General features: G+C 38.4%; 1 protein-coding gene across 4 annotated transcripts in view; it reads left to right on the forward strand.

Moving 5' to 3' along the window:
* Zranb1 (zinc finger RANBP2-type containing 1) overlaps positions 1-11362 on the forward strand; it is a 62774-nt gene extending 51412 nt beyond the window's left edge. For all 4 annotated transcript variants that reach the window (XM_031388604.1, XM_031388607.1, XM_031388606.1 and 1 more), the window contains 4 exons: positions 6356-6476; positions 7401-7530; positions 7713-7942; positions 8781-11362. In XM_031388604.1, coding sequence (XP_031244464.1) covers positions 6356-6476; positions 7401-7530; positions 7713-7942; positions 8781-8999 — 700 coding nt within the window. In that variant the 3' untranslated portion in view covers positions 9000-11362. The remainder of the gene's footprint in view (positions 1-6355; positions 6477-7400; positions 7531-7712; positions 7943-8780) is intronic.
* Positions 11363-12042: the final 680 nt, after the last annotated feature.

Genomic DNA, 12042 nt, shown 5'->3' on the forward strand with positions numbered 1-12042 from the left:
AGTCACTCTGTAGACCAGGCTGACCTCGAACTCAAAAACCCTCCTGCCTCTGCCTCCTAAGTGCTGGGATTAAAGGCATGCGCCACCACTGCCTGGCTATGGTTCTTGATTTGGGTTCAGTGACTAGTTCATTAAGCTCAACACATGACTACTACCATGGCAGAATGACAGTGGTGGGCAAATTTGGGTCTTGATTTAGGCTAGGAGGAGGAGCCAACATAACACACTTGTATAGTTCTTTTAAAACTGCTCTTTGCTGAGTTGCTAATATGCATAGTCCAAAGTAACTAGGATACATTTTCTTCTGCCCTGTAAAATCCCTAGTGACAGCTGAGAAAGCAATGTTCTATTTTGTAAACCTGTATCACTTTTAGTTAGCCTGTTTTTATGTCTTTATGTGTTTGTAGCTGTGCAGTTCTGTTGAATACCTGTAATCTGAGCTGGTTTATGCTCTCAAGACTGAATATATAATACTGTTCTTGCTTTGTTGTTGGGTTTGGTCTTGTCTTAATTTCTCTTCCTGTTACTGTGGTAAAATAACCTGGTGTTGTGTGACAGACTTTTCCTGGAGAGATGTAACACCTGTCTACTCACCTTAGAAAAGAGATCTCAAAACAGATTGTGAACCAGCTTGATGAACCAATGAGTTTTATTGGGAGGGACTTACTTACGGGAATATATGTGTGAGGGATTACATATAGGACCAGAAATGACTCAAAGACAGCTAGCTGTATTACCCACCCAGCATGGGTGACACCTTACAAAAACTGGAAACCTGGAGCACACTACACAGCTCAACAGATTCTTTCCAGGTGGCTAAGTTGGTCTGAGCTACTTAAAGCCTGCTTATTCCAGGCAACTGGGCTTGTCTCACTCCTCTCTTAGCAATCTTTACTTGTTTATATTCTCTTGGGGACATGGGAGTCTAATGAGTCTAGTTAGTTTCAGGGACTTTCTGAAACTATTTTGAGTTAACTATCTGTCTTACGTGCTTCCCTGAAGTATTCATCTCTCCTTAGAACATCCTGTTGTTTCACCTCCCTGTAAACATCTGGTTTTAAATTTCCCTCCAAGTTGAAAAATTATTCACCACAAAGGAAACTGTTATACAATACCCTGAATAAGGCAATTTAAAGATTATTGGGCTCACAATTCTAGATTACAGTCCATTACTGTAAGAAAGTCATGGTGGCAGGAATGTGAAGCAACAGGTCATCCATAGCCATGAGCAGAGAGCAGTGAATCAGTGCATGCATCAGTCTCAGCTCTTCCACTCCATACAGTCCTGCTGTCCTGCCAAGGAAATGGTGCTACACACAATGGGCAGGTCTTCCCAACCCCATTAACAGAATCAATACAATTCCATACAAACGAACCTAGACTTGAAAATCCTTCATTGAGTGAGATTTGCTTCCTTGGCAACTCTAGATTGTGTCAAATTGGCTAATTGCCAAAACTGATACTATTTCATTGAAATAGCTACCCAGTTTCTCATAGGAACAGGTTGGGATAATCTGTTAATAAAGGGGGAAGAAATCATTAAAGGTCTTTTAGAATAATTACTGTTTATTTGGTAGTCATTTTAAGTTACATTTTTTCAGTATAGACTGCTACAAATTCTGTTTCAAGTATAGATGCATATATAGCTATGCCCTCTCTAGATACATACAGTTAATACTGGGCCTCCACAAATACTATAATCAAAATACTCAAAAGAACACTAAAATGTTGATAAGTTCTAAGGCTGAATTTGTAACATTTTCTAAAACAGTAGCTTTACTGTTTGCTCTAGAAAGTGTTTAAAGCATACTGCTGTTCACTGCTTGTTATTTTCCATACAGATTTAACGCCCACAACTGCAGCAGAGTTACGGAGCATTTATCACCCCAAAAGAGAACTTGTGTCTCTTTTTCAGTTCTTTCTGCTTCTCAAGCCCCAGCTGCAGGGAATCAATCATTCATCTGCTTCCTGTACCTGTACATTTTTCTTGGACATTTCATGTAAATGGAATCATAAAATACATAGCCTATAATGGAAGCATATTCTGTAGTACAGACATATTTTTTATCACCTGTAAACCAATGGAAGGACATTAGGTTAATTTTTATTTTGGCTCATAGATAATTCTACTGTGACATGTATGAATCTCGGTGGGACAATATATTTTTATTTCAGTAAATAATACATTTGTGTAGGTACCTCAGAATGAAATTGTTGGGTCATATAATAAATCTATATTTAACATTTTAACAAATGGCTAAACTGTATTTTACAGTACCTGGACACTAAAATTTTTATCAACAATGTATTTGAAGTTCACATTTTTCACGTCCTCACCAATACTTGTTATCTGATTATAGATGTTCCCGTGCACATGAAGTTGTATCTTTACTGTTACCTCATGGATGATGATACTGAATATTTTTCATGTGCTTATTGTTCATTCATAAATCATCTTTGTTGAAATACCTTTCTAATTTACCTAGCTTTTTCTAGTTACTTGGTTTTTGGTTCTCAGATCAGGGCTTCAGGCATGTGAAGCAAGCATCTACTGCTGAGCTGAGTCTCAGCATTCTATGATCAATATTTAAGAGTTACTTTTTCTGTTACAAATATACTTTTTGTATTAGGTATCTCTTTAGATACATGTAAATGTTTTCTTCTATTTGTGGCTTATAATTTCTGGGACAAAGTCACTATTAGTTTTAAAATTATTATTTTGTGTGTATGTATGGGTGTTTTGTCTGCAAGTATGTCTATATACCACATGCATGAAGTATTCCTGGAGGCCAGAAAAGAGCATCGTATCCCCTGGAACTAGAATTAGAGATGCTTATGGGATGCCATGAGGGTGCTGAAGATAGAACCTAGATCTTCTGCAAGAATACCAATTCTCTTTAACCACTGAGCCCTAAAGTCACAGTTGTAGTGACTGTCATTTGTCAGTATTTTTAAAAGCATGCTATTTTAGTTATAGCTAACAATATCTTCAGTTGAAGGCATGTACTGGCTAGTGTCTTGTCAACTTGATACAAGTTAAAATCATTTGGGAAGAAGGAATCTCAATTGAGAGAATGCCACTACCAGATTGGCCTTTGGGCAAGCCCAAGGGAACTTTAATGTTTAATGATTGGTGTGGGTGAGCCTAACGCACTGGAGGTGTTGCCACCCCTGGACAGGTGGTGCTGGGTGTATACTAGAAAGCAGGCTGAGCGAGCTAGTAGGCCTCAATCTTCCTTGGCCTTCTGCCTTGGGTTCGAATTCCCCTTAGTGATGAAGTGTGACTGAGAGTTAAAATATGAAGTATACCCTTTCCTTCCCAAGTTGCCTTTGGTTGTGGTGTTTTATCATAGCCATAGAAACCCCAAACCTGATATAAGACAAGACCATAAAGTCCTCTGTTTTTGTCTTTGTAATTTTAATTTTTGACATTTAAGTATTTGATCCATTTATTATGAGCTAACTTAATTCTGTAGAAATCTAATTGTACAGTTTACTGAAAAGATTGTTGTTCTCCATTCTGGGCACTTTTGTTGAAAATTAACTGACTATAAGAAGTTTGTTTGTTTTCTGGAGTCTGTTTTTTTTTTCCCATCGGAAGTATAACCCCTTTGACTCAGTACTTCTGTTTGAAGAGCTTTTACTCTGAGTCCTTTAGACTTTTTATTTGGAATAAACTTTAGTGTCTGCTTAAAAATTTTTACAAAATGCTAGCCAGGATTTTGGTTGTATTCACATAGAGAAGTTGTAGATTAATTGCAAGGATATTGTCAAATATGATAGTTTTGAGTTTTAGAATCCATGGACAGGGACTTGATTTTTCAACAATTAATCTAAACTTGCCTGGTACCACTTGGTTATATGTTAGGTTTAGGTTGATTGTCCTTGTGTGCCCACTAGCTTCAGGGGTTAAGAATTTGGTCTTAGTATATGTGTATGATTATTTGAGCATGTGTAGTTTAGAGAACTCTTAGCTTCCTGGAGTTTTGATTGTAGGCATTGCTAACTTTTGGCTAATTTAGAACTGTCTCATTCATAAATAACTTTAAGTACTAACCAAGAAATTTCTGGACCAGTGAAATTGTTCCACAAGTAAATTGTTCCATGGTAGAAGGAGAGAACCTACTCCTGAAAGTTGTTTTTTGACTCCATACACCCACACCCACACCCACACCCACACCCACACACATTTTAAAAGAAATTTCTAACTATACATCTTCAGTTTGAAAAAAATGTGTTTGATATTTTTCTTAAGCTTTTTAAATTGTATATTTATTGCCCTTCAAATGTAGTGCTTTGACCACTAACCTATGTAAAAAGGAAATGCTTATACTTTCTTTCAAAAACATATTATTGTATTAGAAACCCTCTTAAATATTTTGAATGTAAAAATACTTAAAACTTGTTTTTAGATTTTTTTTTTTTTTTTTTTTTTTTAAATTTTCAAGGCTGGCTCAGTTTCAGAGGATCATCATGGCGGAGAGTATGGCAGCATGCAGGGAGACTTGTTGCTGGAGGAGTTGAGAGTTCTTCATCTTGATCCATAGGTAGCAGGAGATTGTGTGCCACACTGGGATAGATCCTAGAGCCTGTCCCCACTATCGTATACTTCCTCCAACAAGGCTGCATTCTAACAATGCCACTGTATGGGCCAAGCATTCAAAACGACCACAAGCATCATGTTTTAGAAACTCTGAACTTTATAAGCTTATTAGTTTAGTTCCTTAAATAAAATAAAAGTATATAGGGCTGGAGAGATGGCTCAGCGGTTAAGAGCACTGGCTGTTCTTTCAAAGGTCCTGAGTTTGAATCCCAGCAACCACATGGTGGCTCACAACCATCTGTAATGAGATCTGATAACCTCTTTTGGAGTGTCTGAAGACAGTTATAGTGTACTTATGTACAATAAATAAATCTAAAAATAAAAAGTATATATAAGCTTAGTTTATAAGCTTTATTGAATTACTTTAAAGATATGCTTGCGGCTGGAGAGGTGGCTCAGCGGTTAAGAGCACTGACTGCTCTTCCGAAGGTCCTGAGTTCAAATCCCAGCAATCACATGGTGGCTCACAACCATCTGTAATGAGATCTTACGCCCTCTTCTGGTATGTCTGAAGACAGCTACAGTGTACTTTTTTATAATAATAAATCTAAAAAAAATGCTTTAAAAAAAAGATATGATTAACTTTTCTCTGCTACAGCTTTCTTGTTTTTTCTTATCCCTGGGTTTAAATGATTAGGAGATGTGTCCTTACTTCAGACAGCTTTGCTAGCTTTTTGTTCTGTTGTTTTTTTGTTTGGTTTTCTGGTTGTAAAAGACTGCATGACAATCTTGGCAAAATTCTGGTCTTAAACTTTTAAAATTTGACTATACAGTAAAATTTGTTTCTGGACCTTCAGATTTATGTGTCAGTCACTACATCAATACCAGATTAGCTTGCTGTTTGCATTTTTAGATTTAGTTCCATGAAATCATTCATTCATTCATTCATTCATTTTAAAGCTATCACATTGGTAATTCCTTCAAGTGATCTTCCTAGTCCATGAAGTTCTAATTAGGATTCCAGCTGGTCACCTTGGCTGATGTGGAACTTGCAGGTCTCCTGTTTCAGCCCCCACATACTAGGATCACAGGTGTACACTGCCATACCCATATAAACTTATTTTGAGTTGTTTGCCTAAATTATGTGAAGATATCTTCAAGGGTATTAAATATAAAGAAGGAATTGCTTTTCTAGTTTTTTTTTTTATAGATTATCATAGAATTGTGAGATTTTATTGACATAAAGAATTCTCTGATGGTATTTGTTTTGGTCTTTGATGTGAGGGAGGCCTTACCTAGCCCAAAGTAGCCTAAACCTTTCTACATTCTTGAGCTCCTGTCTGTCTAGGACCCATCTGATCCTGAGATCCTTAGGAGCATGATGGGATGTTCCAGAGGCACAATGATACAGCATTGGAGAAATATAGCATCTTTGTGTCTTATACCTCAAATGATATTTTGACCATCTTCTGTTTTTGCATCAGAGTCTCACTGCATAGCGTAGGCTGACTGCAAATTCTGTAGTGCTGAGATTATAGGTGTGGGATACCATGGCTGGCTCTTTAGTGGTTTGAGTTTATTGAATCAATATAGATACTATTAAATAACAACAAAACTGTTTTCTTCACTCTTTTAGAGTTAGATAGGTAGTGAATTTGATTCTGGTTGGAGATATGCTAAAAGACGTCTGTTAATAGAATGTAGGCATTAATTTCCTGACAGAAATTGCCAAAAAACTACCTATTTGGAGCAGTCAGTATGCTGCTGGGTTGAAGCTACTACTTATGATTTTGTTTGCCTTTTGCTTGCCAGGTTTTACACACGCTGGAAAGACTGGGAATCGTGGTATTCTCAGAGCTTTGGTTTACATTTTTCACTGAGGGAAGAACAATGGCAAGAAGACTGGGCATTTATACTCTCTCTAGCTAGTCAGGTAAGGCTGCATCAAGCTTTTTGGGTTGTGTTTTTGTTTTTTTTAAAGAGAGAGGGGTAATCCACATACTCTTGAGTTCTTCAGACTGATCAGGCCATGCTGAAAGCAGCTACCTTGCTGGCAGTCAATTTAGGTTCTGACGAACAGTAGTCAGTAACTATCAGTGTAGAGTAGAACTCTGCTGCATAATTAAGGCTAATAGCCATCAAAAAGAAGTTCTCTTTCTTCTCAGTTATCAGATGGGTCATGACATTTTACCTCCATCAGCTTCAGCTCACACTGTAGGTAATTAAAGGATGGAACTGAGCCGTCAGTCTTGGTGTTAGAAATTGACATTCTTTAGATTGGCCCCTCCTGACTGCATTCATGTGTTATAGTTTAAGAGAAAAAAAGCAAGCAGTCTAGCTTACTTTGAACAGATGACCATTTGTCTAACCAGGTTCTTTGAACCCTGATACTGGAAGCCCCTTTTGTTTGAGCCATTTGTGGTTCAACTGTGAAACAATGTACCCCATGGCCATGTGATTAGAGTGGCTATAGTTGGAGGGTGACCTCCAACTCAGTTAACTTTGTACACAGTAATGCTGTCTTCAGAACTTCATAGGAAAATGTCACTTTACGAAGTCTTCCTTGCTATCTGAACCTGTTTCCTCAGATTGGATAGCAAGGGATCCCTCAAAATCATTGTCTATATCTGTTCATGAGTTTGGATATGAACACAATACTTAGACACCAGAGATTTCTATTACAATTCCATTGGACTTTGCCATTTGGCAAGTCAGTTACTTTAATTAGACAAGGCTTTCTTCTTGGAAGTGAATTGAAAGAGTACACTGAAGATAGTATTTTTTACACAGCAGTTTTTGAGACTGGTAATAAATGTTTTTAAGAAAAATTGTCTTTTCTTTTTGTGTATGTGTACAGCCTGGAGCAAGTTTGGAACAGACACACATTTTTGTACTTGCACATATTCTTAGACGACCAATTATAGTTTATGGAGTAAAATATTATAAGAGTTTCCGGGGAGAAACTTTAGGATATACTCGGTTTCAAGGTAAGCCATTACTCAAGAATACCCTAGTAGTATTGTTGACTATGATTATTTAGCTGTGGCCTCAAAGAAAACTATGGGAAGAAGGGTCAGAGCGGCTTCTGTATTTCAGGGGGTAGAAACAGTGGGTGTTGGTGTGGGTGGTTGGATAGGCACTTGCTCCTTATGCTTTTCCTTTTTTCCAGGAGTTTATCTGCCTTTGTTGTGGGAACAGAGTTTTTGTTGGAAAAGTCCAATTGCTCTAGGCTATACAAGGGGCCACTTCTCTGCTTTGGTTGCCATGGAGAATGATGGGTATGGCAACCGAGGTGCTGGTGCTAATCTGAACACTGATGATGATGTCACCATCACATTTTTGCCTCTGGTTGACAGTGAAAGGAAGCTCCTCCATGTGCACTTCCTTTCTGCTCAGGAGGTAAGTAGCATGTTGTCTTGTTACCTGAGGCACCAACCTCACGTGCCTCCCAGGAGCGATGACAGCTGGACTGCACTCACTATACTTGTGAACAATAGGAACTGATTTTTTTTTCTGTGAGCACTAGAGTATTTTCACTTATGGCTCCAATAGAGAGGTGTTAAGTCTTGTCAGATTTCTAAGGTTCCTCCACCCCCACCTCATAGACGAAGCTGGCCTTGAATTTTAGCCCCTCTATCTGGGTTAAAGGCCTGCCTGTGTTACCATTCCTGAGTAGAGAATTTTAAGACATTGTAAAGGGAGTGAGTTGAGAGAGCACGGGCAAGCAGCTAAGGGTACATATAACCCATTAGACAGTGACAGCAGCGTAGACCAGCCAGAGAGGTAGTGAGGATGTATAAAAGAATACCCAGAAAGCCCATGTTCTAGAACATTATAGGCTATTTATTATGTATTCTAGTTATTCCCACAAAACACTTACCAGCACAGTATCAAGGGGAAGAATTCGTAGGCCATAACTTGTACAGTTCAGCCCAACTGTAGGTTTACCCAGTGAACTTACCTTGTCATGGCTGAAGCGGATACCTTTCTTTGTATTTTTCTGAGGGCATGTCAATAAGTTACCTTCTAGGGTGTTCTCTTAGACACTTTTTGTAAATTAGGCTGTTTCCTTACTTAATTTCAACACAAAAACCTGTGTTTTAATGATAAAACTGAGAAAAAGTTGAAGTTGGGGTGGAAACAGTTGTTTGCTTTTGCTCACAGGAGCTGCCGGTTATTCCTACCAAGTGTCTGACATACTGTGTTATTTTGCCCTTTCCTCATGTTCCTCTAAAAGCTAGGTAATGAGGAGCAGCAAGAGAAACTGCTCAGAGAGTGGCTGGACTGCTGTGTGACTGAAGGGGGAGTTCTAGTGGCCATGCAGAAAAGCTCTCGGCGGAGAAACCACCCCTTGGTCACACAAATGGTAGAAAAATGGCTTGACCGCTACAGACAGATCCGGCCTTGTACATCCCTGTCTGATGGAGAGGAAGATGAGGATGATGAGGATGAATGAAAACAAACACCTAAGGAGAAAAAAAGACCAAGGCATCAGGTCTGAGGTGGCCCCAGAGTTAGTGTGGTATCCTAAGCAGAATATGCAGCATGGAGCGAGCCATACCCCGCCGGATCTGCTCAGAAGTTATCTTTCTGTTCCACACTCACTGGAGAGAATTGAATGCATCTGCATGAGGAGATGGAGAACTTTGGTTGAACTACAGTTTGTAAAAAAGAAAAAAAAAGAAAAGAAAAGAAAAAAAAATAGCCTAATTTTATTGACAGAACTTTTTTTCTTTCAAATTGTAAATCTGTCTATGAATGTAACGCATGTGGTTGTTTAAGAAGTTGTGTACTACGAAAAGTGCACAGCATCTTCATGTTACCGAGACCATTTTCCCAGCATGGGCACTCACAAAAAGCACATAGCAGACAAACCACTGAGATACTCTCATTAGCACCTGACATCCTGCTCCCACCGTATAAGACCCATTTCCCATTGTTTCAGAGTATTTGGAAACTTTGTACAAATTATCCACAGCAAGATAAAAATAAACAAGCCTTTATTTTATTAATAATTTAGTTCCTGTTGTGCCCAATAAAATAAAAAAAAAAAATCAAACCCTTAGGAACAAACTACAAGAAAAACTAGCAAGTTTTTGGAGTGAACTTAACATAAACATTGTCTCGTTTTTGAAGAGGGTTTTAGTTTCTGTTGTTTTCAAGTTTTCAGATTTGCCCCTTTCATTATTTAGGTATTTATTTGTTTGGAAGAGTGCCCTGTAAAGGGGGTTCTTACTCGACTCTGGGCAGGTGCGTTTGTGCACTTCTACCCTGGATGGATGGATGGATGGATGGAAAAGGAGCAGGCATACTCATCACTGGGTGGGTTATGTGACAGTCACTTGGACTCAACCTGTTCTGTTCCCAGGCGGTCATGCAGACAGTCTTCAGATACTTCTGTCTTTGTCACCTCTGCTCTAAGCAGATCCTGTATTGAGGGCATGCCTTTGGTTAGGCTGATTGGGAATACAGTTCAGTACAGAATAAAGATTTTTAAAATGCAGTAAGGTGGTCAATGCATTGTATGATCAGTTTCTGTGTAGTCTGAGAATTTTTGCATGTTGGTTAGTTGTAGTCATTATTTAAATAAGTTAAAACCATACTTTTAGAAAAAAATTTATGGAGAGTGTTAATTGACCACTTCAGGTATGTTAGCACTGGGTAAACATTTCTGACCTCCTCAGGCACACAACATGTAGTGGCCTGATAAGCACTTAGACTGACATGGCAAGCAGGTGCACAGTAACAAATACACACATTTCCTCTTTTCCTCCCCTTTAATGAAAAGGCTGTGAAACTTTTAAATCTTGTTTTTCTGACGAGATGGTATTTACCATCTCAAGTTTGCTGGCATACTAAAAAGAAGAAAATACCTATGAGCTGTTATGTCTTTAGTTCTCTCTCTCTCTTGTGAGCAGTCAGTAAAACAGTGTTCCCTGGATGAAATTTTCATAGTAGGTGACTCCATATAAATGAATTGTGGTAACAATATTGGTAAATGTTACTGTTCCAATAGTTAATGTTTTTCTACATATTGACTATCTCGTTTTCATTTTGATCAGTGAATGATAACCAAGTCAATAGAAGGCTGTCATTCTAAGTACTTAGTATTCATAGCATCTAGAATAGCTGATCTCAATGTGTAGAGTTCAGAGATCCAGTTGAGCAAAACTTTCTCCCAAATATGCTACAAAGAGCTGAGATGGAAAAACTGGTCTCTGGGTACATCTGCATTGTACCCAGACCCTGCGTACTTTGTGGTACAGAGTCAGGCTCAGGACTGAGCCTTGTTCTGCATAGTCATTTCTCGAGTGTCCTTTCCTGAGTTCCCTCTGTATTTATTTATTTATTCATTTATTTATTTATTTATGACCAGTGACCCTGACCGCATAATTTGATAGGTACCCATTCTTCCCTGTGGGAAAGAATTAAAGAAGGCTCCATTTCTTTGACTCTTAAGACAGGAATGGGGCTTTTGTTAGTTTCTCTAGCAGACTGCTGGCTGTGAAAAGGCCAACACCTTTGGGAAATCAGTTCTATGTTAAGCTCTTGAACTAAACCAACAGCCATAACTATTGTCCCAAGAAAGTGTAATGCCATCCTTTGTCAAAGATTATACATGGCTGGGTGGCAGGTGTAGGTATTTTTAGATGGACTAGACAGTAATACTTTTACAACTATGTGGACTTTATGGTTCTTTTTCTAGGATGAAACCAGTACTTTGTTTTTATCCTGATGTTGTCGTTCTTTGGAGTCAGTTTATATATAATCATTTCTAAAGGACTGTTTGAGAACCACGATCTAATTAAACAAAATCTAGGCACACCATGGATTCAGATCTGACTTTTCTGTCTCTCACCATAAGCTAGACATAGCAAATGTTAAGTAAAATACTGGCGTGTAGATGGTTGGGGCCTCTTTTTCACAGTACAAGGTCTGTGACTGTGAAGGTAGCATTCTCCATGTGAGCTCATTTTATAGGGCAGTTAAGTTAGAGCACCCTCCTGAAAAGAAGGCAGCCTGGCAGGCTTACACTTTAAGACACTTCATTCTCTCATGAACCTTGGAATTGTGAGATTTAAAAGCACTGAATGCTACTTTAGAAGGTAAGTACAAGTGGAAGCTTTCGGTCTGTGGTCACTTTATAAATATTAGCTTAGGTTATCCCCCTCCCCTCTCTCCCAAACCAAAAGTGTTCACATCCTACATTTGGGCATATTAAAATCAAAATTCTAAAAATGACCAGTTTTGTGTCTGGAATTGACTTCACTCCAAAGCACTGCCTCATCTTCAGGATAGCCTGCCTAATTTGGACTTCTGTGAGATCAGACACTGTCACCACAAGAGTTGGAAACTGGCTGACTGACAGTGTGATGACATCTCAAGGGCTAGCTTTTACATAGGTGAGATGTACTTAAATGTCAGGACTTAAAAGAAATTTTAATTACTTTTTATTGAAAACTGCACTGAATGCTAAAATGTCCACCTTTACAATAAAC

This window comes from Mastomys coucha, unplaced genomic scaffold (assembly GCF_008632895.1).
Source record: "Mastomys coucha isolate ucsf_1 unplaced genomic scaffold, UCSF_Mcou_1 pScaffold21, whole genome shotgun sequence".
NCBI classification, from domain to species: Eukaryota; Metazoa; Chordata; class Mammalia; order Rodentia; family Muridae; genus Mastomys; species Mastomys coucha.